At 40.9% G+C, this 26,225-nt stretch overlaps 1 protein-coding gene across 24 annotated transcripts in view; it reads right to left on the bottom strand.

Moving 5' to 3' along the window:
- Positions 1–26,225, bottom strand: part of Nrcam (neuronal cell adhesion molecule) — a 253,726-nt gene that overhangs the window by 72,924 nt on the left and 154,577 nt on the right. For all 24 annotated transcript variants that reach the window (XM_057782692.1, XM_057782690.1, XM_057782688.1 and 21 more), the window contains one exon: positions 32–233. In XM_057782692.1, the coding sequence (XP_057638675.1) occupies positions 32–137 (106 nt within the window). In that variant the 5' untranslated portion in view covers positions 138–233. The remainder of the gene's footprint in view (positions 1–31; positions 234–26,225) is intronic.

The raw sequence follows: 26,225 nt of genomic DNA on the forward strand, positions 1-26,225 counted from the left end.
GGCCTACGAGATGTAGATTGCTAATACTCACGATCAAGAGGCACATCCAGGGCCCCAATCATCTGGCACAGGAAGAGAATCAGGGGCACTCTGCCTGCAGAGATGTGCTTCTTTTTCGGCATTATTTTAAGCTGCATCAGCTCTTCTCCTGCTGAGACCCACACACGGAATTTCCTTTTCTTCTCTCGCAGAAGAGTCGCGGGAAACGCTCAGATAATTTCTCATGCAGGGAACTGAATAAGGGCGGGATAGGAACAATAATTATGATGCATTAGAAGTCGGAAGCGAAGAGTGAAAAGGAGCAGCTCAGAAAAAAAATCAGCTCTCCATTATACATGGATTCTAAAAGGGAATTAAGTTTTAAATATTTAACTCAGAGACTGGAATAATCATTTATTCATAAATCTAAAATCAGTTCAGAAATATTTGTGGTGATGTCAAGCAAAATCTGCACCTTTCCTATTATTATGATTTTTCCATTTTTAAAGTGTTAAGAGTGTTCATGCTCTCTGAAGGTCTTCTTTGGAGTCTAACCTGGAACTCACTCTGGCCTTGAACTCACAGACATCCTCCTGTCTCTGCCTCCTGAGTGCTGGGATTAAAGGCATGTGCCACCACTATCTGGCCCGTGTCTTTCTTAATAGCTCTTCCTACCTTGGCTGTGAAGCCAGTTGGAAAGTGAGCACCCTGAGACTTCAGAGGGGAGTCCTAATGGCTTCTTCGTTCTGAAGATGCTCGCTGGGAGAGTTCCTGTCAGGACCACAAGTCTCCCCCTAACCCTAAACACGGATGGGACAGATAAACACTGACACTCGGGTCATCTCCATTTCTTAGCTACGCGGCAATGTCAGAGCCAGCTGAACTCTGGGTTCCAGGCTGTCCTCTGCTAACTCTCCTCAAAAGTGTTGATCAATTATTTCCTCAAAGGTCTTCTTCTTCGGTGAAATATTGGCAGTCACCATTTTAGTCTACACTATCCTTTAACAGGTGTTTAAAGCCCCTTAATGATCTGGACTGATTGATTCCACAAGCTTCCTTCCACTTCCTTGTAACTATTCTCTAGATGATGTCTTTCTGTTTTTCTTTGTTAGTCCTTCAATGTGCCTTGAAATTCCCCACCCCTTGTCTTATTTTATCCCATCCCTTTATTTGGAAAGCCTTATCCGCCTTATTAGCTTATAAAAGTTTTATTTGCTTTTCACAAATCACTTAGGAGGTTCTTTTCAAGAAACATCAGCTGATCGTCCAGACTAGAAAACATCCAAGCGTCACCTCTGAATTCCTGAAATTTCTCATGGCATACATACTGTTCATGTATATACGCATAGATGCATGCATGCATGTTCGTATGTAGCATGATCTCAGCACCTGGGAGGCTGACACAGTAGGATTGATGGGAGTTCAAGACCATCCTGAGCAACATAGTTCCAAGTTCATCTTGGAGCTACAAGTGATACCTTTGTCTCAAAACAAATGAAACCATAAATAAATAATAAATAAACAGGCTTTGTGAGCTGTGTTTCTCTCGTCTTTACTGTGCTGTCAGACACTGCACTGAAAACCTGACTTCAGCCATAGAGAAAGATATCTTTCCTGCCTGGGAGGAGAGCCTGAATGTGTCTTCTCAGGAAGCAAAGGCATCCATGAACAATGGCTTTTGGGTGGGTAAAAGGGAACAATACTATTATAACCTAAGGTAGCTACCACAGGCTTCATTAGCGAATTATGTGTGGAGCTTTTATTATGTAAGTCATCGTGTATTTTCACTATATTCATCTTTTCTACCAGACTCCTGCAGGCTGAAGACTGACTCTCCACTACACACTACTGCATCTCAGCAGCCTGCTTAGAGCATGGAAGGGAGCAGATAAGTATCTGTGGTAGCAAAATAAAGGGATGAAAGAAAAAACAAAACAAAATGGATCCCCGAGATCATTGAATTGATTGTATTCAAACAGTTTGACCATGGTATAACCCGAGCTATTTTTATCCTATAATGTGCAGTTTACAGACCAGAATCTAATCATCATAGATAAATCAGTTGTAACTTTGGCTCAGCACATGGTATAAAGCACAGACATATGAAAAAAAATGGAACAATGTGGATGATGTGTGTTTGGCTAGCAATAGAATTCTGATTTAAATTTGGCACAACAGGTACAAAGAAAAAACAGCTAACTTTAGACATTCTGCTCATAAAATTATTACCTTGTGACACGAACATTCATACTATGTGGTTTAAGATGCAGAAAGTTTGTCTTTTATTCCATAATAAAATATTCATCTCTAGGTAGCATTGAGAAGCAGGAAGAGCAGCTTGTTGAAGAATTTCAGACCCGAATTTAAAAGCAACTCACATTTGTGTGCACACAGCACATGGCTACCACACAGTCACATTTTCTTAGGTCGCCTCAGCTCTGACTGCTTTGGTGCTGATTCTAATTCAGCAAAAGCATCAGGGAAAGTGAAAATAAAGGGCACAAAAGCAAGCAGCTCTTACAGACAACGCATGCTGAGGAAATCCAGCAAAGCTCAGCTCTGGAGCACACACCATTGCCTGCCTGGTTTATGAAGTGTGCAAATTAAGTTTATTAGATTTAAGCACTCAGTTCTCTAAACAGGTACTAGAAAACCCAAACACTTCCCCAAATCTATACAATATATACCACAATGCCTGTAGGATCTTAAGCAGCTATGCATACACAGTTCCTAAGTTCCTCACACCTTACATACTTTGCCTGATGTCTTAAGTGTTCATTTTCTCCCCCACTGAGAGAAAACGACGAGACAAACTTCATATAAGATAAAGCATCATTTAGCTAGCTTTATCCTTTCAATGTATACATGAAATTAATAAGTCGCATATAAAATTACGGTGCATAGGATAAAGAAAAAACCCAAGTTTTAGAAAAAACGAGAGAGTACTTACTGAAAGAGGCATGAGCAAATAAATCTTCACACTATTGGGAAATTAGGAACGATCATACTGGAAAAAAATGGTCTCTCCTCAAAGACTGGAAGTTAACTGCACCATTAGCCACAAGATCCTCTCTGGTGCATATTCTCTTAGGGCAGGACAAAGCAATGACTCAGCCCATGCCTGACTCCTGCCCGAGAAAAATCATCCACTCCCTTTTCAAATGCCCTCACAGGTGACATGCCAGGCACTCAAGGGCAGCATTAAGTCTCCAGCACTCAATCAAACTAAAAATCAAAGACAGCGACAGAAAACTAAGCTTTCTCTCAGGGAAAGGAATGCTACAGGAAGGGCAGTTCCTGCTCGCATTCTCAGTGTTCCTGTCAATACCCAGCCAGGAGCTACCTGCCTTGTGTTTGCCTTGGGAGGGGATGGCTAATCGACAGCAAGAACCACAGACCAAACGGGATTCTTCGTAATGATATTAAAAGGAATAAAATCTCAATGTGAGATAACACCCCTGCCAAGGTTAAGGAGCATGGTAGCTTGAAATGTTGAAAAAAGTATTTACTATTGGACAATATAAAGCCTTGGAAAAGATTATTGTCAGCTCCAATATGTCAGCTTAATAATTAAAATCATCTCTGCTGTCAAAATGATGCCCTTTAGTTTATAATTTTCTTAGTTCCATTAAAAGCGTATTTCACATTACATATGGCATCTGTGAAATGGAAAACAATACAAAATAATAGCAAAAACATCTTCAGTATCCTTTTCTCCACCATAGAAGAAATGTAATTCAAGCTTCCTTTACTTTTGCCTCAACTTCATAGTAAATCATACAGTATGATTTACTATATATTTTTAAAGAATAATCTTAAGTTTTGGCAAAAAAAATTCATGTAAAGTCCAAGAAAAGTAGCTGTCCTTGACTTAAGTAAGACGCCTTTGTTTTTAGAAGAAAAGTAAAATCTTGTTTTTCTCTCAAATGAGAAGTGCAGCTATTTTAGGTTTTCAAAGTCAGCTCTCCAGCAGGACAGGGAGGCTGAGCATTATTTGCCATTTTCTCTGCACTGTTCATGCTTTTCCATAGCCAGCATGGGGTGGGCATCAGTGCTGAGTGCACACAGCTGATCTAGGCTGTCCAAACCAGTGAACAAATATGCCCGGGCTCCATTGATGCCCTAACTACCGCCACGGATGGTGCATCAGCAGCTGGCCTTTCTGACTGCCCAGAATGTGGATGTGCCTCGTTCCTGACTGCTCTCCAGTTTCCAACTCCGGGATGGTCACTTTTACATTGAAATATTTCTACAGGAAGGGCTAAGCACACGAATGCTATCCCTAGCTGCTTCTGTACCTGTCAATCACAGACTTGTATCTGAGGCCAGGGAGAAAAGACTAGACATAAATCCTGCACAAAGTCACAGTTACATCAGGACAACCACAGGTCACATAGAGGTATGGACCACAGAGACTTTAAGGATCTCTACAAAAAGCATGACAAGCTGTGTGAGGCCTTAAAGGGCATGTTTCTCATTTCCCTCAGTCAAAGGAATAGGACAGCAGGGATTCTACAAAGAATTGGTAACTAAAATGAAACAGTATTTAAAGACAGATAAACAATGACTTAGTTAGCCCTAATCCTTAGTTAGGGATTCTACAAAGAATTGGAAACTAAGATGAAACAGTATCTAAGGACAGATAAACAATGACAAGCGTTTTAGTTAGGGCTTCTGTTGCTATGATAAAACACCATGGCCAAAAAGCAAGTTGGGAAGGAAAGAGTTTATTTGGCTTATATTTCCACAGCACAGTTCATCATCAAAAATCAGGACAGGAACTCAAGCAGGGCAAGAACCTAGAGACAGGATCTGATGCAGAGGCCATGGAGGGGTGCTGCTTACTGGCTTGCTCCTCATGGCTTCCTCAGCCTGCTTTCTTATAGAACCCAGGACCACCCACCAAGGGATTGTATCATCCATAACGGCTCTCCTCCACCAGTAACTAATTAAGAAAATGTCTTACAGATGGATCTTAAGGAGGCGCTTTCTCAGTAAGGTTCTGTCCGTTTAGATAACTCCAGTTCGTATGTCAAGTTGACATAAGACAACAGGTGACAGTGTATCCTAGTAAAAGCTCAAACCCCATATTCCTCCAAGCACTATAACTGATAATCTTATCTGGCATATTGTAAAATGACAGAAAATGGAAAAGCAATACAAATACATCCATTTAACAGATGAGGGAAGAAAAATCCTAATCACAATGGCTACTGTACTAGTTTGTTATCTGCTGCAGTGATAAAATCCTCTGGCCCAAATCATCTCACAGAAGAAAAGGGTTTGTTTAGCTTATACTTCCAAATCACAATCCATCATTAAGGGAAGTCGGGGCAGCAAGTCCATGTAGGAACCTGGAAGCTGGGACCAAAGATGAAACTGCATGGCAACCCATTCTTTCTTCCATTCCCTGGCTCATGCTCAGTCCAGACCAACCTGCCTAGGGATGGCACCATCCACTGTGTGTTAGACTCTCCCTCACTAATCAGCAATCAAGATGATCCCCTACAAACATGGCAACAGGCCATCAGATTCCAAAATACAGACGGCCTGAGATGACTTGAGGCTATGTCAATTGGCAGTTGAAGCTATATTATTAAGTGCTATCCTGTACAGGAATCCCACTTAGGTTCCTCCCTACATGAGCATATCCTGTCTGCCTGACAATTCCCAAAAGTTCAAGGGCTGATGACAAGATGGCTCAGTGGGTAAAAGTGCTTGCTGCTGATCCTGACAACCAGGGTTTAATTCCCGAAACCCACATGGTAGAAGGAAATAGCAGACTCCCACAAGTTGTCCTCTTGACTTTCACACATGAGTCACACTGCATGCACAACCTCTCTCCCCAACACAATAACTGTAATAAAACCAATAAATAAATATTCTAGCATCCAACATACTGGTAGGGACTCCACAAGGAAGGCTGGTGGTCACCTGCTGAGGACACACAGACAATGACAGATGAAGGACCAGACCTACACAGCTGGTTCTTCTCACAAGTTCTGCTGCTTCTTTCATTTCCCTCTGCCGCATCCTGAAAGAATCCAGCCCCGCTCCTCCTTCCTCATCCAATTACTCTGCAAGCAGCCCACAAGCAACCACAACTCCAAGTTTAGTCCTTGTCCATCTTTATAGAGGGCTGATGGAGTCCATGGACGAGAATCATCCCATGGCTGTTCACAGTGCTCCGCCAAGGGTCTCTCCACACTGCTTCACACATGAATATGGATTCCTATAATTATACCACACGACAGCCCTGGCCTTTTAAAAGAATAACAAGGTAAGATAATAGAGACGAGGCATTTTTTAAAGGTTGATTTTACACACGGGTAGGTAAAGGCAGAGAGATTCGAGAGTTCAAGGCCATGTGGATGACAAAGCAAGACCCTGACTCCAAAACAGCAACAATAACAAAGACACAGTTCTCTGTATAACAGTCATAAGGGAAAAAAACGTCAACTAAGTAAGGCAAAATAGTGAGTTCAGTTTTGCCATCAGGAAGTAGTTATTAGTACCATGTTTCACCAATACTTTAAAAGTTATTTCACATCTCAATGGTTAAAAAAAACCAATATCTTAAAATGTTTTAGATTTAGAAAATTAGATAACACTTTTAAGACATGAAGTTGTATCATCAAAACTACTAGTCTTTTGGTAAAATCTAGTTATTTATCATACATGATATCATATAGACATCGACTATTTCACTTAGCAGAGCAATGACAGAAAAATAAATAACATACTAGGAGCCAATGCTGTGTATGAGAGATTCAGTACAAAGCACAAGACAGGGTTAATACAGAAAGTCTGCATATGCCAGACCAGTGGCAACTGGAGCGAGGAGCACACCTGTTCCGCACTTGTCTAGCCAGGTATCCGACTGGCACTGTTCGGGTTCCTTCTGGGTGAGAACGTTGACTGCGGAAGTAAAGGTCGCTGGAGAAGGAGAGACAAAGAAGTTGTTCTTGGGAAAAAGGAAAGGCATACCCTCCTTATCCCTCCTCGAATCCAGTCACAGCAGCTAAACCGAAGAGAGGAGGCTACTCCATTCTCAATGTCGGCACTTAGTCTCCTATAACGAACCCTCCCACCCTGCCACCCAAGCCTGACCCAGGCTAAAAGAATCAGAGTGGGTGTCTGAACAAAGGCAGGCAGGCCGTACAAAGGCTGTGAGGTGACTGGTGACTTGGAGGGGAATTAAGAGTGACCAACTAAATGCTAACAATGCCTTTCTGGAGGAAGGGTGAGTATGAGACAGGAAGAGAGAGTGGGACAGTAGTTTGGAGCAAGATCAAAGGTCGAAGGTCAAACACAGCAGCATGAGCAGCCATGAATAAGCAGAGGACGGAGGAGGTATTAAAAGTGGAATGAAGGTAGGGTCAGCCAAGATCTGCAGGAGCAGAAACAGATTGCTGTGACTATGGCATTGACAGAACATTTGGTCGATGATAAGCACCAGCCACCCTTACATGGCTGCAATAACCAGGCTAAATGTCCTGGTATCCCCAACAATGATCTAGCTCTCTGGAAGTTTGGCAGAAATTTCCTGTGATTAAGATGCCAGGCCTGGAGGGATGGCTCAGCCGTTAAAGGCTAGGCTCACAACCAAAATATAAGATGCCTTCTCTCCTCCATCCCTGTATTGTACAACAAACTTGAAAAGTAGATAGAAGGTTATATTGATGGCCCCCAGGAAGTACGCCTTCCAGTTATCTCTACTCTTAAGTAGTCCCCTCTTGCAGTGACTCTGGGTTTGGCCATATGATATGCTTGGCATTGAAATTCTGCCAAGTACCCTACAAGCAGGAGTATGTTGAACCTGTTCTCTCCAGGAAATATAAGCTAAAGTAATGATGATGGATAGCCCACAGAAGGAGATCTTGGAAGGAGAAAAAAAATCATTGGAAGCTTTCTGGCCCCAGCTGAAAGCAGAAGAGCCAGCGATCTGTTAATCCACATTCAACCCCTGCCAACCCTTCGAATCACAGGAAGTCGATTGTGAAGTGGTCTGTTATGCAACCACAGATATCGTCAGCAATGGATGAAGACAAGTTGAGATTTCTTGCAACCAGAAAGGTACCAACCGAAGCACAGAAGGAGGACCGACAAGCAGAACGCTCTGGTGTCTTTCCAAGACTATAGCTGTAAACCCAGGAATTCAAAGTGAGCAAACTGTCTTCCAACAGATGTTCCCCTTGAACATGACCTATTGTTTTAGACTTGTAGAAGCTATTGTTCTATAGACATACATTGTTCTATAGACATATATTGTTCTATAGACATATATTGTTCTATAGACATATATTAGTGCATCCAAAAGGCATATACTAGGGTTGTGCTTCTCACACAATCTATACTTCCCAATAAGCAAAAGACAGGTAATAATGACAGTTTACTATAGGTTTCTTTATACTAAAGTGATTGTAGATTATGCCTAAGGGTATTACATCAATTTATTCCTAATGCAGAAAAGCAAAAGCAAGACTAGAAAACAGGGTGACGGACGGACGTCAGTGCTGCTGAGCTCTCTTCCTATTTTCCTGTCTCCAGCACCCACATCAGCACCCTCATGGTGCTTAGCTGGGCCCTAGCAGTCTCGTTCTCTCACCAATGGTAGCAAAAGAAGGGGGTGTGGAGGAAAAGAAAATGGCCAAGCCATTGAAACAGGCTTGTTCCCTCACCACAGGGTCCATTTGCCAACTGATTTCCTTGATATAACACAATAGAGGCAAAGTTCCATTTTTTAATGGAAATTAGGAACCTGCTCTAATAGCGAAGTTAAAAAAAAAAGCAATTTGCTTCTGAATACTTTTGAATACTACACCAGTGTCGAGAGTGAGGCACTTAGAAACATTCATGATGACTGAAACACCTTGTGGTCCAGTTTATCTTCCTGTCAACTGCAATTTCTGTGTCTACCACCGAAAAGGTATAAGGGTCAGATGTAGCTAATCAAAAACTTAACAAAAATGCTGGCATTGGCATTATTATTGCTCATTATTATACCTCGTCTTTCAGTCAAGCAAATAACATGTGGCAAAATGACAGCTGTTCAATAATACAAAAAGCATTTTGGAGTCTTTGCCAAGTTGGTCTCTTTGAAAAAATAATTTTTTAAAAAATGTCACTTCTCTAAGATAAGCCTTGCGACTCTTGCTGGAATAAAATGAGCGGTTTAAGAGAAGGATGTGGTACCCAGTTCAGTATCTCAAAATGTGTGTCTTTCTGAACAGTGCAGAGTAGGGAGGAGAATGGGCAGGGAGCAAAGTAACCATGAAAGTTAATCTAGCATCTTGGTGCATAACACAATGTAAGTTATATCTATCTTGTAATACAGTCCAGTGAATGCATAGGGCCCTTTGCTCCAGCCATCTCAACAGTGGCCTCCAGAGTGCCCAAGTCTTACCCTTCCTCTACTCATAAGCAACATGCCCCTCTTCTCTCTCTCTCTCTCTCTCTCTCTCTCTCTCTCTCTCTCTCTCTGTATGTGTGTGTGTGTGTGTGTGGTATTTTGGCTGCCTTTGATTGACCAGATATAGTCATATTTCAGTGACTCCAAGCTTAGAGAGTCAGGAAAACACCAGGGGACATGAGGGGAATTTAGTAGGCACTACCGTTCCTGTCCCAGAGAGCAGGCTCTATTTCCTGTCAAACAGAACTGCTTTAAGAAAGAATCTTAGACGTAATATTCTGCAGGACTATCACCTTGTTGCTCTGTCTCAGTGTCTCAGAGTCGGGGAGCAGAAAACTTGAGTGACCCAGGCTGACTGACGAGTGGGTGCTGGCTGCCTCAAGACACCTCCTCTGTCTCCTTTCAAGCTGCATTTCTGATTTCTTTTTTCCTATAATTTTTCCTTTCCTTAAACATGGAGGAGAAGCCCCAGATTTACCAAAATCCAACAGACATTATTCTTACCACACCACAGGCTTTTGTAATCCTCTCAGCAACATTTCAAGATAAATCGCACCAACATATCCAAGCCGTGGATAATCACAACAGAACCATGAAAGTGAGGAATGAAGACTGACAAGACATGAAGAACTGCATTTCCCACTTGTTATCAGTGTCGGGAAATTGTATTAACATAAACCCCAGAGCTGGGAGCTGCTCATTGCAACCAGAGACTATTCCACATAAAGGACAAATCTCTGTTTCTAGGTAATATGTCTTGAGTACTACAAAGGATTTATCAGTAGGACAGGAAGCAATACATGAAATATTTAACTCCTGATCCATTTTGTTTTCCTCAAACAGGCCATGTGTAAACCAGAATACATATATATTTTAAAAAGCAAATCAATGAGTAATCATTTGCTTGCAAGGAAATTTAACAAATTTATCCCCCCAAAGAGAATCTGTACCCTGAACATTTAGATACAATTCACTTTCCAGGAAGGTCAGTATTAGGAGGCCATGTTCTCTGCAGAACATAAGCTTATAAAAGCACGCATGTTGGAAACTACATCTTCTGTAATGTGAGAGTTCATCAATCCAACATTTGACTGAGCTTTGGAATAGTCTGCTGTCTGTGCTGTAAGGTTGACCTCCCAGGAACCCCTCTTCCTGAGCCATCTTCACAGGCTCCAGAGAAAGTGTATTGCACTGCAAAGTGTGAAGCAGCATTCAGAGAGCAGGGCAGGAATTAGGAAGAAAATGTTCCTGGTCCCCTTCTCCAATGAAAGACGCAACACAGAAGAGCTTTATGGTTGCATCCAAGTTGATGGACAACATTAAGCCTACTGACTCCCTGGGTGTCTCCAGTTTGAATTTTTATATAATAATAATGTTTGTGGGTATAATGAGCACTGATATTTTAAAATTAAGTATATTTATCCTTCCGGAGGTGAGGGAGAAGGGAGAATGAGAAGAAAAGAGCAGATAGGAAGATAAAAGCAAAGCTCACATTTCAGATGTAATACACATCAAGTTATACTATTATTTTTTACTCTTTTCACTTAGAAGTTGTGGCAATATACATAAAAAACTGAATTGAAAATTCAAAATTACTAAAATATTTTCTTCAGGCATACTCAAGTGGTATCCAAAGGTTTCAGTGAAAAGATTTGCTTAGAAGACTTTTGAGAAGGGCTTCAGGATGGGGCTTCAGAATGGGGTAATGCTAAGGTCTCCCCTTGTTCTCGGGTTCCTAACAATGGGAGTCTAAGCAGTTACGGTGTCAGCACAGCCAAAGGAACCAGCTCTAAGAGTAACAGCCACTGAGATGCCATAGGAGATGGAGAAAACAAATACAAAATCAAAAGACACAACAAAACAAAACAAACAAAAACCCCACAAGACCAGAAACTGAGAAAATTAAGTTGAATATCATATTCCTTGAGACAGCTGCTTATTGCATGTGGGCACAGAAGGGATGGAGAAATGGGTATCAGGCATATGTCAAGCTCCCCACAAAGGGAGAAGTGCAGAGACTAGGATACACCAGTCCAGGGCAAGTTCTGAAATAGGGAGGTAGGTCTGGGGCTCTCAACAAAGGCACTAGTTTCTGCATCTGCACACTGCTCATTGAATTTGTGTGCAGTGGGGCCAGAAAGAAAGGCCACACCTGGAAGTGAAAGCAACCACAACTCCCGGAAGAACATTCTACTGCATCTGAAAGTTTGAAGGCTGGATAAAGAACGAATTCTGATGGCAGGATTCTCAGGTTCTTTTGTCATAATCCAATACCTCCAAAATATTCTGTTCTGGGCTTGGCAGGAGGGATCCAGCTGTTTGAGAAGGAGGCATAGTGCAAATTGGTGTACTGAATGACCCCTTGCAGAAGGAGCTCAATATTACAGGAGCACGAAGCTGGTGTCCAGTTCTGCTTAAGAAAGGTGGACTTGGAGAGCCTGAAACAGTAACAAGACTGCTCAGGCAAGGAGGTGGGTCACTATGAGTAGCTACGGTTTCCACAGAAGCCCACGGTCTGCCTCCAACAAGTATTCAGACGCAAATGACAGAAGAAGGTGGGGAAACAGGCAAGTGATGTTGAATGGGGCCTTGCTGTGAGGGAACGAAATTGCTGGATTAATGAGTGTTGATTTAATTATGGTATTAGATGAATTTCAAAGCACAAAGCTCAGCATGGTGAGGTAAGAGCTTTGCTTTTGAAAGGAGCATGCAAGGTGGGCTAGGCAAGACATTTTTGAGGGCTCAATGAAATTGAGCCTGCTCATCTGGGAATCAATTCTGCACAAATCAATGACTGCCCTAGGCTAGGGGTGGCTGACAGGGGACTGATGGCAAATGGAGAGGAGGGAATAATTTTTAGGTGCTCAGCAGCAGTGCTGACATCACGCTCCTGGGGCCCAGTCAAAAAGATTTAAAATTACAGGATTATGCCCAGTTTTGAGCCATCAATCTTTACTATAGCCTAACAGAGAGTGCCAGTTCTCCTGTTGAGGCATTATTTTAACATATAACATACAATAATTATTTTAGCCTTGACATAAAATATAAGAAACAGCTCTGCCACTCTGATTAGGTCAATTTCTTAGCTATCATACATTTGGAAAAACAAAATTGTCATTGGAATGCCATTAAAATAAAAAAAATCAAACCCTCAAAAGACATCATTAAGAAAATGTAAAGATATATCACAGTCCAAGAGGAAGAATCTTTACAAGTCACATATCTACTAGTAACAAATTTATGACATATGGAAAGACATTTACAACTAAAAATTGGGAAACACAGGGCAAAGGATGTTTGAGTAATTTGACATTTCTCTGTAAAAGATGAACACATGTCTAATAGCACATGAAAGGTATATTCAGCATCACTTACCGTTGAGGAAATGTAAATTAATAGCATAGTGTGCTAAGAGTACATGTGAACAGCCACATAAGAACACACCTGGTGATGTTTAGGGTCAGGGAAAATCTTAGGAAGCTGGAATCCTCACACATTCTTACAGGAATGGAAAAAGAAAGCCTGAAATTTTCCAAAAATTTAAGATTTAAGTTCCACCTAACCCAGACATTCCAGTCCCAGCAATATTACCTAAGAATTATGAAAATGGAATCCGGAGAGGTGGCTCACCCTAAAGAGCCCTGGTTGAGTTTGCAGAGGACCTGGATTCAGTTCCCTGCACCTACGTGATGCCTCACAACCCTTTGTAACTTAGTCCCAGGGAATCTGACACCCTCTTCTGGCCTCCACAGACACCTGGCCTGTATGTGGTACATATATTTATATGCAGGCAAAACACTCATACATAAGACACAAATAAGCAATTTTTTAAAAACATAAAAACATATAGCCACACAAAACATATAGGGATATTACATCAAATTATTGGTAGTGATCAAAAATTAGAAAAGTATCTAACTATCCATCAACTTCTAAACAAAATGAAGTATATTCCCATAGCAGAATGCCGCTCAGCATAAGGAAGAATAAGCTCCTAATACATGCATGGCACACTCCATGGGCAAAGACCACGCAGATATCTAAAAAAAAAAAAAAGTCCAATACAAAGGACCCATGACTCCCTTACACGAGGCTTTGAGAATAATGAATACATAAAATGAAATAATTTAATGGCTTCCTGGAGCAGGAATAGGAAGGAGGATAGGCCAGTCAGGAGCAAACTTCTCAGCCAAGAGCTGCATTCTGTACCCAAATGATGCTGATATCTGCACAACTGGATGAAAACCCAAAAATCTGAGGTGTGTAAACTATACCTCAATAAAGCTGTGACAGCTAAAATGGGTAGCTTCAACACCCTGAATGTTTCCACTTGTGTATGCCTATGTCCCCTAGCAAATACTTTCATGCTAAACACTCAGCTTTGTACCAACATAAGTTAACATATGTCTAGACAAAGGAAACTAGACATTTTCCATTGAAGGGAAAAACAGGTAATATGTTAGTGTGTGCGCCTACATGGTTCACTGGCAGGGATTTTTAAGAGGAGGACTAGAGACAGGAACTATTCTGATGAAAATAAATATCTCCCCTAAAGAGAAGTTGCGTTTGTCATGTTTATAAAAGAATTTCTATAGTCATTTGCAAATAGTGTCCTTAATAGGACTATTTTCAGCTTCTCTCAAAATGATTGCCATGATATAGTAAGTTTCACCACTACATAGAGTGATTTGGTTTGGTTTCATGTTTCCTTGCAGTTATTCAGAGGCCCAAGCACTGTAAGCAGAAGTTGGGCTGAAATGATCTGTGTCCTAGGTGTCTCAGATGGGTGCATTTTTCTCTTTCTTTTTTATATAGCATGTCTTCTCCTTGTCTTCAGATCATCTCGGGGTCTGAAGATTATAAATACTATCAAAGCATAACCTGCATACTTCTGTCTCATCAAGGAAAAAGAAAGCCATTAGAAGTAGAGATTAGAAAAAGTATAAAAAACAGTTTCAGAGAAATCTACTTTCTACTGAGAATAGGTGCCTGTGCCTTCATCAGATGGGGAAGGAGGTACATTGTCTCTACTCTGAGATGAGAAGTTTGCCAAGTTACTTTCTCAGTGAGCACCATTAACTCCAGACTACAAAATGTTCTGAGCAGTCCAAAATGAGATGGCAACAGACATATGTCAATACCCTTGCTTTCTGTACCTTCTCTCAATCATCCCCTTTAATCCAGGCACCGTACCCCTCTACCCTCTGCAACTCTGCCCTGCTCTGCACCCTCCTGGCATCTCTCATCTTCCCAACCATCTCTTTCTAGGTTAGATCTGGGTTTTTTTTTTAAAAAAAAAATATAATTTATTTTGTATTATTAGTCCTTTCAACTAATTTCCCTTGTTGTAACACTACATTCTCCTTTAGAAAAACCCTCATTAAAAGTACTCTTGCCTGTACTGGTATGAAGTCCAAAGTTGATCCCTGGCTCTTCCTGGTCACATTTTCACTCCATTGCCACTCCGGATTGTGCATTTCAGGACACTAGAGGATTCTTTGGAAGTGTCAATACAGAGGCTTTCCTGGGTGGGAGATGCAAATTGGACTTGTAGAAAGTTTGATGGAGCCCACACAGCATTGACTAAAAAGCATGAAGGCCAAGACAGTGAAGTAGTACATAGAAGAGGCATGAGTCAAGATTGCCAGAACACGGTCCAGGAATGGAGTGCTGTGATGAGGACTCTGAGTGCTTGTGAGAACACTCCAAGAAAACAAGACAAGAATTTCGTGACCTCAGTTTATTCAAAAACACAGAATTGCTCTTGGACTGTGTGTTCATGTTCCTCCCAGGTATAGCAGATGGGAGTGAGTTTACTTCAGGTTACTCGTTGCTTGTTGATGGTACCCAATTAAGTGTTTAAACTATCTCCTATATGTCTCTTTGGAAAAGCATGTTTCGGCCGCTGCAGCTTGTCCTTGTGGTTGTATACAACTGGAACTCATGAGACCTTTCCTCCTGTGATTTCTCTTAATCCTCAGGGTACAAATGGACTGATGCTCTGAATGAAGTTGGCTACTGCATGAGACCTTAGTCTACCTCATTTAATCTCCATTCCTCCAGGTCCTACCATCTACAGCAGTGACACAAGATAAGTGAAATGACTTTGTAAATTGTCTAGCTAACATGGGCAGAGCTTGGAAATCTGAGAACCAGATATTTGTAATACTCTCATACTTAAATCTGGCAAGATTTTATATACACAGTAGGTATTAGTTAAAACCAATTAGTTGATAGCATAGGGCTATATCACCTGCCCAATAAGGTGCTAGGTTCCCAAAGGGTGGTTGTGATAAAGAAGTAAGTGTGACAATGTTAAGGAGAACATGTGTGTGGAAAACTGGAAATACTATATAATATTATATAATTTTGTCTGAGGACCAAACCAGCTCTCAATGACTCCCCACATGCTCTCTTTTGAGTCTCAATAACTTTCAAAAAACCACTTTCAAATCTCTCTTATGACTCCTTTTATTTGAGCCATAGGAGAAAGATCTTATCTCCTCACAAGTCTGAATATCTTCACATAGATGTTCAATAGCCTGAACAATAGCCTCACTTTTTCCCTCACAATGAACTCCTTTCATTCAGCATCATGGTACTGGAATCCATTCTGATGGATGTACTTTTACTCTGGTGCTAGAGATTGAACCTGAGGTCTTGCATACATCAGGTCTATCAACTGAACTATGTCCTCGGCCCTTAGAATGCAGTCAGCACTTAAACAAGCATAACCCAGTAGTGCAGCTGAGTTAGTGTTTTGGGGCGGGTAGATAGCTACATCCCTATTTCATCCCAAGGCAGACAGTTCTAAGAGCATTGCGAACCTCTCACTGGTCCCTAGGGCTCAAAGAGCAAAGGCATCCTTTTGTTGGCTCTCTTTCATCCTCTGTTCCACTTCTCTGCTCCCCATTTCTCTTCCTGAACTCCTATTTCCAAACTGTGGGTGAATGAAGCTTGGTCTGTGGCCCACTCCTAAGGAGACTCTATGTTAAGATCAATGGGTTGTAGTATTGGATTATATTAGCAAAGTTTATCCTGTAATTAAATTATAAGCCATATTATGTTCTACCCATGACTGAACTTGTCATCCATATTCAAAGCCTCCTCAACTACAATGATTCATCTCTTATTTCCCAGACAAAAGAAGGAACAGGAAAGAAGCAGAGATCCTCCGAACGTGTCTTACATCCCTAACCTTATTTGAGTTTTCTAAAACAAGACTATAAAGGTGTATACCTGAAGAAGTAGTTTCAGAGGGGTCAAAGCCAGGCTAAGTTTACTCAACCAAGATGACAAAGCAAGAATTAAACCAGATATGAGCCCAGTATTGTGGTTCAAAGACCTCGATCCTCTGTGAAGAGTCAACAATTCCTGATTATTACAGCCGAAAATATTCTTTCTTCCCCAGCACGAGGACAAAAATAACACTAACTCCAAAAGTTGAAATGAAAGGAATCCTTGGCCACCAACTACACACATTGGCCTCTTCACTAACATGTGCCAAGTGACAGAGGAGCCTGTAGTAGTGGACTGCCCCGCTCTGAGCTTCTTCATCAGGCAGTGTGGAAACGGGGCCCATTTACTTACTGCCAACACCATCTGGCAGGTGCTGGCTTTTCCCAGTCAGCCATGAACTAGGCTGTGTGATTGCATCAAATCATGGGGTGCTTCTCTCCAGCTCTTACTCCTGTCTCAAGCACAACTGTCACATAAAAACCACTTAGGAAGCTAGAAGTCATCTGTCTGACCCACTCCACAGAGCTTGGCTCACAGACCTACTGAACAACAAAATCATCAAAGCTCATTTCCACGCTGGGTGGACGCCAGCAGTAAGAGACACATGCTGAACAGCTGAAGGTGACCTGGGCCAAGCCCCATGATAACCCAGCAGTCTGAAGAGCTCCTGAATTTTATTTACCTTAGGATAAACCAGATCTTCCCACATTTACTTAGCATTTCCACTTTGTACTGTTTACTACTTTTAAGGCATGCCATTGCATTACGACTACACTAATCACAGTGCCTATGAAAATTCACGGCTTACAACCTTCTTTTCTGTTTTGTTTCTTATATAGGATTATATTATTTCCTTACTAATTGTGGTAGGATTATTTACAAGCTAAGTTACACTTTTTCTTGGTTTAGTAAAAAGTACAGTTAGGACTCACAGGAAATGCACAAGGACCTAAATGGCATTGGATCTAATCAACAATCAGAATCATTCTACCTTTACTTGAAATAATTGTCCTAATAAAATCACAACCTTGTAGCTACATGGACTTAAGCATATTCATGAAAATCCCAGAGTCACCAATATACGTTGGTATCACCTTAAGGAAAGAAACCAAAGCATTTCCCTTGGAGCAGTTTAACTAAAAGGGAGTCTGAGTTTGAATTCTCTACTTTCCCCCAAAGCATCTCCCATCTCTGTGTAATGTTTGGTTTCTGGCCTGTTACCTGTTGGTTGTATGTCTGAATCTGTATCCCTATGTCTTACTGATATGTCTAGATATCCTCTCTTGCCTTTGCCTGCCCCCATGTCTTTAACAAAGGGCTTTGCTCCATCCTTATTAGACAGAAAGCACCACATAGAGGAAAGGATAGGGACATCTTCCAGAAACCTTCAAAAGAGTTTGACAAGGGATTGGACCACTGCTTCCAACTGATAGCAAAGACTGCTGTAAATACCACTGCAAACAAACTTACAAACATATATCCACAAAGCTTCCAACATTTATGGTGAATATTTATCTATAAGTCACTTTTGACCAGTGTGCTATTTTCAGCAAAGCATTATCATAACATATACAAACATGATATCATAGTACACATGTATTGCTTTCTGAGTCAGAGGTATGGAAGAGTGTGTAACTTAAAATTAAAGGTATATGATAGATTAGGTTATAAAATTGATTATATGGGAAATCCAAGCCAAGTAAGGCTGGTTGTTATATTGTTCTCTGAAAGACAGGTTAAACAAACAGGCTGAGGACAAAGGAGGAGAGCAGTCTGAAGTGACCTCAAGGTGTTTATTAACTTGGGTTGTTGAAATCCAGCAAAAGTTCCAGTCTCTTTGAATGTCAGAGATATTTTTATAATATTGCATAATCACATTAGCAAATTAGATTTTAGAACATATTCATTTTCATATTGACTGATAAGGTTTTTAACTAAAGCTGGCATTGAGTATTTATGCTAGTGGCAACTTATTGCTTCTTATAGTTTTCTTGGTAGCTGGAGTTAAAACCAAAATCCTTTTTTGTTCTGATAATGAAAATGTTACGCTATTCCCTTGAGTTGTGATGTACCCAGAAACCATCCAACTGGCTTCCGTCCTTACTAGTTGAGTCAACCCCTCACTGGATTTCTAGATTTCTAATTCTGTGGGGTTTGAGGAGAATAAAAAACTTACCCTGTTTCAGGACATCGTTTATTAAATACATAATAATCTCATCACCACTTCTTCTTTCAATAGAATGTGAACAATGGAGGCTCTTACTTGACAGGTTATTGAACATTGACCTTACAGTCCCTCAAGAGGAACTGAGACATCTGTGTCTGAAGCTCTATCAGATGCTCTTAGGGACAAAAGTGATAACTATGTACCCTCTAGTTGCTGAGAACTGCCATTGGGTATAGATTAGGTGACAACTAGTATTTAATAAGTTGACCCACCAGACACACAACACCCAAGCCCCACTTGGCAAAGCAATAGGGGTTACTGACTGTAAATAACCCGTTGCTCCTGTCTGCAATTTCTTTCATGTGCCACTTCATTTCTTCCCTAAAAACTGCATTTCTTCACTAAGAATAGCTGTAGGTGTATTCCCACTGCTTGTGTGTTTATCTCATGAAAATATTCTCTCTTTGGGGCACACATATAACTGAGGATGGTCAGGAAGATGATTTCTGATTAATTTTTATAATTCTGATAAATAAAAATAATACTAGGATATTTTACATGCCTCAGGCTGACTTAGGATCCTCAGTCACAAATACAGCCTTTTACCCAGACAGCTAATTTTAGACTTCAGGACAAGTTTAAAGCAGGTTGGTTTCCCCCCAGAGACAAATAACTGATAAAGACATGAGGTCATTTTCCCAAGAGTGAGAGTATGAGCAAGGAATTCAAGACCATGAAGGGGGTCATCCACTGAGACAGTTTGCTTGAGCTAATGGGAGCTCACCAACTCCAACTGGACTGGGAGTGAACGAGCATGGGAACAACCAATCCCCTTTGAAGAGAGTTGACAGCTGGGGCAGACTGAGGGGCCACTGACAGTGACACTGGGATTTGCTCTACTGCATGTACTGGCTTGCAGTAGGATCCTATTCCCTATGGATGCATGGCCCTCTCTTAGAATTGGAGGGGGTGGAAGGGTCTGTGCAGGGAGAGGGAGGAGAGTGAAAGGAGGGGAGGAAGTGGGAATTTGGGAAAAAAGATTAAATTAAAAAATAAAATAAAAAAATTTAAAAAATAAAATAAAATGCATACTTTGTAAAGCCATAAAAATATCCTCTTCACCTAGTGCACAAAATCTTCATGAAGGGATAAATTATTACATTTCATAAGAAATACTTACTGTTCTGTTACTTACACCACCTAATAATTAACAATTAGGCCATCTACTATCTGAAACAGCACCTTATCCATACACTATACCTCGAGCCATGTAATCTCTAAGACCACCACTGTCTTCTTGGGACAACGTACAGAGAGCAAGGAAGGAAGAGCCCTCATCTTTTCTCAACCTTTAAAGATGATTACTATCAATAGGTTCTAAGAGTCTACTATTTTACCCCTTCTATAAGCTAATAAGTTAGCCTGGTGCCAGAGAACATAGGCGTCTTGGGTCAAAGACTTTCTTACATACAGCAGCACCAGTGATTGACTATCATCTTTTTCTTACACTGGTTCCTAATGCTCCATTTCGTGTCCTGTTTAATTTTGTTGTGAACGTAACACAACTAGGAAGAAGGAGCTTCAATTAAATAATTGCCTGAATCAGACTGGCCTGTGGGCATGTCTTTGAAAGCATTTTCTTGATTAATGATCCCTGATGAGAAGCACCAAGACCACTGAGGGTGGAGCCATCCCCAGGCTGATCGGGCTAGAGCTAAGCATGTGCAAAGGCACAGTACAGTAATCCGTGTTCCTCTGTGGTCCATGCTTCCATTCCTGCCCTGGCTTTCCTCGATGATGCACTATAACATGGAAGCAAAAACAACCTTTCCTTGCCAAACTTCTTCTGGTTATGGTATTTATTACAGCTATAGAGCTACAGGCCAATTAATATTGATGTAAAGAGAGTCTGGTGATTCTTGCATGTACATTACAGGAGAGAAATTTGATACCTGGGTAACCAGAATCTTATAAGAATATTTTTATTCTTTGAGAATTTCAAAGTATTTTGATATTATTCACCCTTCTCCTCTTAACTCGTCCCAACTACACCCCCACCTTTATATCCCTGCAACTTCATGTCCTTTGTTTATTTTTTAAAAAAATAACCCATTTACTCTAATTTGTACTGCCCATGTACTCCTGAATGTGGTGCCATCTACTATTAAATGGTCTGTTCAACTTACTGAGGGCTATACCCTTAAAGCAAACCAACATTCCCATTCCCAGAAGCCATCAGCTGTCAGTAGTTCCTAAATTAGGAGCAGGTGCTCGTGAGACTCTCGACACTCCATGCTAGAATGTTGACTTGCCTGATCGTATGCGAGCAACCACAGCTGCTGTGGGCTCACGAGTATAGTGGTCCTGTAATATCCCAAAGGCACTGCTTTTTTTTTCATCCCAGACCTCTGGCTCTGTCATAATTTCTGCACCCCTCTTCTACAATGATCTCTGAGGGAGTATGGCATAATGTCCCACATTGACTGGAAACTCAACTGAGATATAGTCTCTGCACTTTGAACCACTATTAGTTTGAAGCATCCATTTACTCAAAAAGTGCCTCTGATGTGGTTGAAGAGCTGCACTAAGCTATGGGTACAGAGATATAAATTTAGAAGGTAGGGTCTATGTCCTATGACCAATGTGTGTGTGGTGTCTTCAGCAATAAGAAGCAGAATCTTTTGCAGTGGATAGTAAGTGCCCCTGCACTTTCTACAGAGGCAAACACTTTCCTCTGCCTCCCAAGGCTGTTTGTTAGACAGACATCAAAGAGATCACTAAATCCTCAAAAGCAAAAATATCAGAAGCAAACGGTCATTAATGACTCTGCCTGTAAGAAGTACAAGAAAACCATGGAGAATTTTCTCCCAAAGTGTCTTAATTTTGTTGCTGCTGGGAAGGCACACTGTGGCTATGCAAACTGACAATACTCCTTCACCTGGTAACCTCACACCCTCATTGGTGGCTCTTGACTACTGATCCAGAGAATCCCATGGTTTCCAAATGGAATGTAAACAATGACTGACAACATTGGTCCCCGCACAAGAATCCTGCTTTCTAAAGCAACCTAGAGCTTCACAGCAAATGCTCCACATTTTACTAAGATGATCAGGAAAACACATTTCAAAAGGAAATTGTTTTCATTTCTCATGATTTATTTGAACTGGAAGGCTGTGTTAAATCTGGTATATTTGAGCTTTTTACAAGAGACAGAAAGATAACTATATTTACATATGATCTCAGATGGAATATTTTACAAAGAAAAGCTCATCAAAGGGAAATGCTAATTCTAGTCAAGCGGCCTTCTTTCTGCAAATTGTTAATTCAAAGCTTGAGGGTAAAATAGGAAAGATTAGTTATTCATTATGAGATAAAGCTCGTTTCTTCCATGGTATAACACTGTGTTCCCTGGGGCAGTTATTATAGTCATACTCAGAATTTATTTCATTGAAAATATTAGCTGATTATTCAGAAATCTATACAGATAATTAAATTCTTTCTAGCTCAGACAGCTGTCCCCAGTCTTACAGAATAAATTAGTGTACATCAGGGCATTTAAAACATGCAACTTGCTTTTAGCTATTTTCAGGTTAATATTTTGAATAAGTAAATTTATTTACACTGCATTTTTCAATGTAGTTTAGTAGTAGAGTGTGTGTACAGTATGTTCAAGGTCCTGTGCTTTCTGCTCAGCATGTGCACATGTACACACACAAATAGATGTATATTTTGTACAATCATCATAAAGAGAAGTTACTATCAGATGGGAACTAATTGCTAACAAGAAATGGAGGCTTTGCCTTAGAACATATAGGACCAATGGCTTTCAGAATTGGGGATCCTGACTACAGTTGGGGCTCCCTAATCATTCACTAAAGCTGTTCTAGAATTCAATAGTAAGTGAAGTTAAGAACATGAAGGTTGTGCATGCCTTGGTCACATAAATATGCAGAGATGCCGCCATAGGTGCCATAGAACAGACACATGTGCAAAAGGGGAAGTTGTCTGTGGGTGACTGTGGTCCCGCCACACAAGAAGTAGGTGGAGGGGAAGATGAGGACAATGAGGCCAAACAATTAAAAAATATTTCCTATATCACTGTTGTAACGGAAAAATTAAAAATGTTGCAGGATCCCCGGCGGCAGTAGGCAGCAGAAATGCTGTAGGTCCCCAAGCGGTGGTAGTGGGCCATGTGGCGGCAGGCAGCGGGCCCTGAGAGCAGCCAGACCCAAGCAGGTACAGTGCACAAGACCGCACATTCATGCAGCATCATTCACCCCGGCCAAAAGGTAGGAATAACTAATGTCCACTGAAGATGAATGCATCAGCACAATGGTCTCTACCAGGAGAGTGTACATATAGGGGGAAACTGTAAGCCATCAAAGGAAGGGAATTCTAACAAGTGTTGTATATGGATGAATTGGAAACGTTATCCCCAGTTAAAAAAAAAAGCCACAACAAAACAAATACCATGTGAGTCTACTTATGTGAGGTACTCATCAAGTGGTGGTTGTCATGGCCAATGGGAATGAAGAAAGAACAAAGGGTTTAATTGGGATGGAATTTCAGTAAAAGTTCTAGCAATGCCGACACAACAATGTAAATGGACTTCACATTTCTGACCTGCATTCTTAGAAATGAGAAAGATGGGAAATTTGTATTATGTAATTAATTTTACAGTCAAGTGATTCCTAAAGAGTTAAACTTCTAAGAATATCTCTTTCTAAATGTAATATAAGGTATATTCTTGAAAGGAAAAGACTGAAATTCATATACTTTAATCAAATAAGGAAAATAATGCTGGAAAATAGGGCCTTGAAAGAAAAGATTGTCCTTCCAGGACACAGGGAAGACATTTATCTAATGTGCAGTGCTGCACCGTGCGGCCCCTATCTCTTCCCCATAAGAAAGTAGACTACAACCCACCAATCTAGGGGACACTACAGCGGGTAACAACTTTTGACCCATTTATTTTTCAATTAAATAACTTACAAATTCTAATACTTTATTACTGGTCAAACTCCTTGTGTGCCACCTGCTGCTCACCCAGGAACCCTGATATCCTGAGAGAACTGGGGCAAAGTGCCTCCGCAAGGCAGACTGGCAGAGAAGTTTAGTCAAGACATACATCTCCGAGGACCGTTCCGACACTAGTTGAGCTTGTGAAGTGATTGATTTTTATTCCTTCAGGGAAGAATTATGGTGAAAAAGAGAAAAGCCTAAAAATATCTTCATACTAATTTTAACTGTATGTAATGGAAATCTCATTTCCAGTTCTAAATCTATAATTCCGATCTTATCAGTCATCCCTGAGGGGAGCAATATCTCTACTCTAAAATTACACAGGAAGGCATTTGTGTTCTCCTATGAACATTTTCTTGAAAAATGAACTTGACTGCCAGCTTTTTAAAGTAATAATGAGAATCAGAGTCACCTACTGGGTAATTTCTTTACTCACAATCCAAGTTGTGTAGATGAAACCACACTGTTTTCCATTAATAGAAGGGAAAGTGACAACTACCATTGGTGGAACAATTATTTGCCAAACACGTTCTCTCTAAATAGGGCTCAGTAAAGATTCATTAATATATATATGCAAAAGTCCTGAAAAATACAACATTGCCCGCAATCCTGACCTGGAAAATCTTTAGTAAACTCTTGCATTAAACAAAAATGAATGTGTATTTTATTGGAAATTGCTGAATTTGATGATAAGACACTTTCCTAGACCTTGCAGAGGCTGTCGTGTAACATTTATACAAGTACCCTGCAGCCTTAAAAAGAATCAGCATTCTAAGACCAACCCGGAATCAGAAACCACATTGAGATCCCAGTCAAGGAGACCTGACCTCTCACTGACACCTACAGGGGCTGAGAGAAGCAGGGGGTTTTGTCCAAGTCATGCAGCCTGTGAGAGGCCTGGACACTGAGCGAAGGCTGTCTGCTCAGAACATCCACACTCTACCACTGTCCCAGGGAGCAGAGAGCCGCACATCTGCCAAAGTGCTACACTGTGGGGCAAGAAGCTAGATACTCAGTTCTAATACGAACTGACTTTCTGGTTTCAGGTGGAATGATTAAAATCATTAGAAAGACAGTAATTATTTTCATGACAGTGATAATGGCAGGATTTTCCTTGTAATTATTCAGTTTTATCAAATTTCATTTTGTTTCCATTTCTTGGCCTGATGAAAAAAATGGAAACTTTTACATATAAATCAGATAAAATTATAGGTTATGTTTTATAGTTGCTGCAGATTGTTTCATGGGTCTTTGAACATCTTCATTCATAAAATGTAAAATGTGCACATATATGAACAAAGATATATGAAAACAACATGTTTTTATGTTTGAAATTTATAAAAGGAGACTTTTACCCATGGGGAGGATTCCCCACCACTGTGCCTGCATCTCTTAAAGGACGCAAAGCACTGTCTGCAACAGACCAGCAGGGAACTGTGGGCAGAGAGGGTTTTCACAGTGAAGCAATCGAAGCACATCTCTGCATGGAACAGGGCTCCTTGCATTTTCAGCTGCATATTACCATAGCTGCAACAGTGACTACATATACTATCAAGGACAATGCTCTTGTGCCTCTTCAGGTAATTTTTGTACCGAATGACATAATATTAAATGCAATAAAAGAAAGAACAATGCAACTCTCTAGGATAAGAGCTGATGTACTCTCAAAGTCACACAAAATAATGTCATTTTCCCATCTAGCTCATGACCCTCAAGACTCCAAAGCTTCGGCTTTTACTCACTGAAATGGAAAGTAATCAGGGGGCTGGAGAGATGCTGCAATGGTTAAGAGCACTGGTTTCTCTTCCAGAGGACCCAGTTTCAATTCTTAGTACCTACTTGTGGTAGCTCCCAACCACCTGCAACTCCACTTCTGGGTGATCTGATGTCCTTTTCTGACCTCCACCAGCACCACGTATGCATGTGTTACTCAGACTTGTATACAAGTTAAACACCCATAGACATAAATGAAATCAAAATTTAAGAAAAGGAAAGGCAACACATAACAACAGGGATTGGTTATAGTTTCAGATAGGAGGAAGAAACGCAGCATTTCTTATATGGCTCAACCCCCACCCCCTTCCTATCTTTCTCGCTTTGTTTGTTGCCGAGAAGAATTAGTGGGCCACCCAAGATCTGCCACTCTGAGTACAGCCAGCAAGCCATCAGTCTACCCTATTGCTTATGCTAACTTTCAAAGGAAGCACTGAGGCCAGGCATGGTGGGGCAGTCTATAATCCCAGCACTCAGGAGGCATAGTCAAAAGAACCATAGTAAGTCTGAGACCAGAAAGGGCTACAAAGCAAGACTCTGTGTCATACAGCCAGAAGCAAAAACCATTCAACTAGCTAACAACAACAGAATACCAAACGACGGAGACCCAAATACAAAGAAAAGATGGGCACG

This window comes from Chionomys nivalis, chromosome 10 (genome assembly GCF_950005125.1).
Source record: "Chionomys nivalis chromosome 10, mChiNiv1.1, whole genome shotgun sequence".
Classification (NCBI taxonomy): Eukaryota; Metazoa; Chordata; class Mammalia; order Rodentia; family Cricetidae; genus Chionomys; species Chionomys nivalis.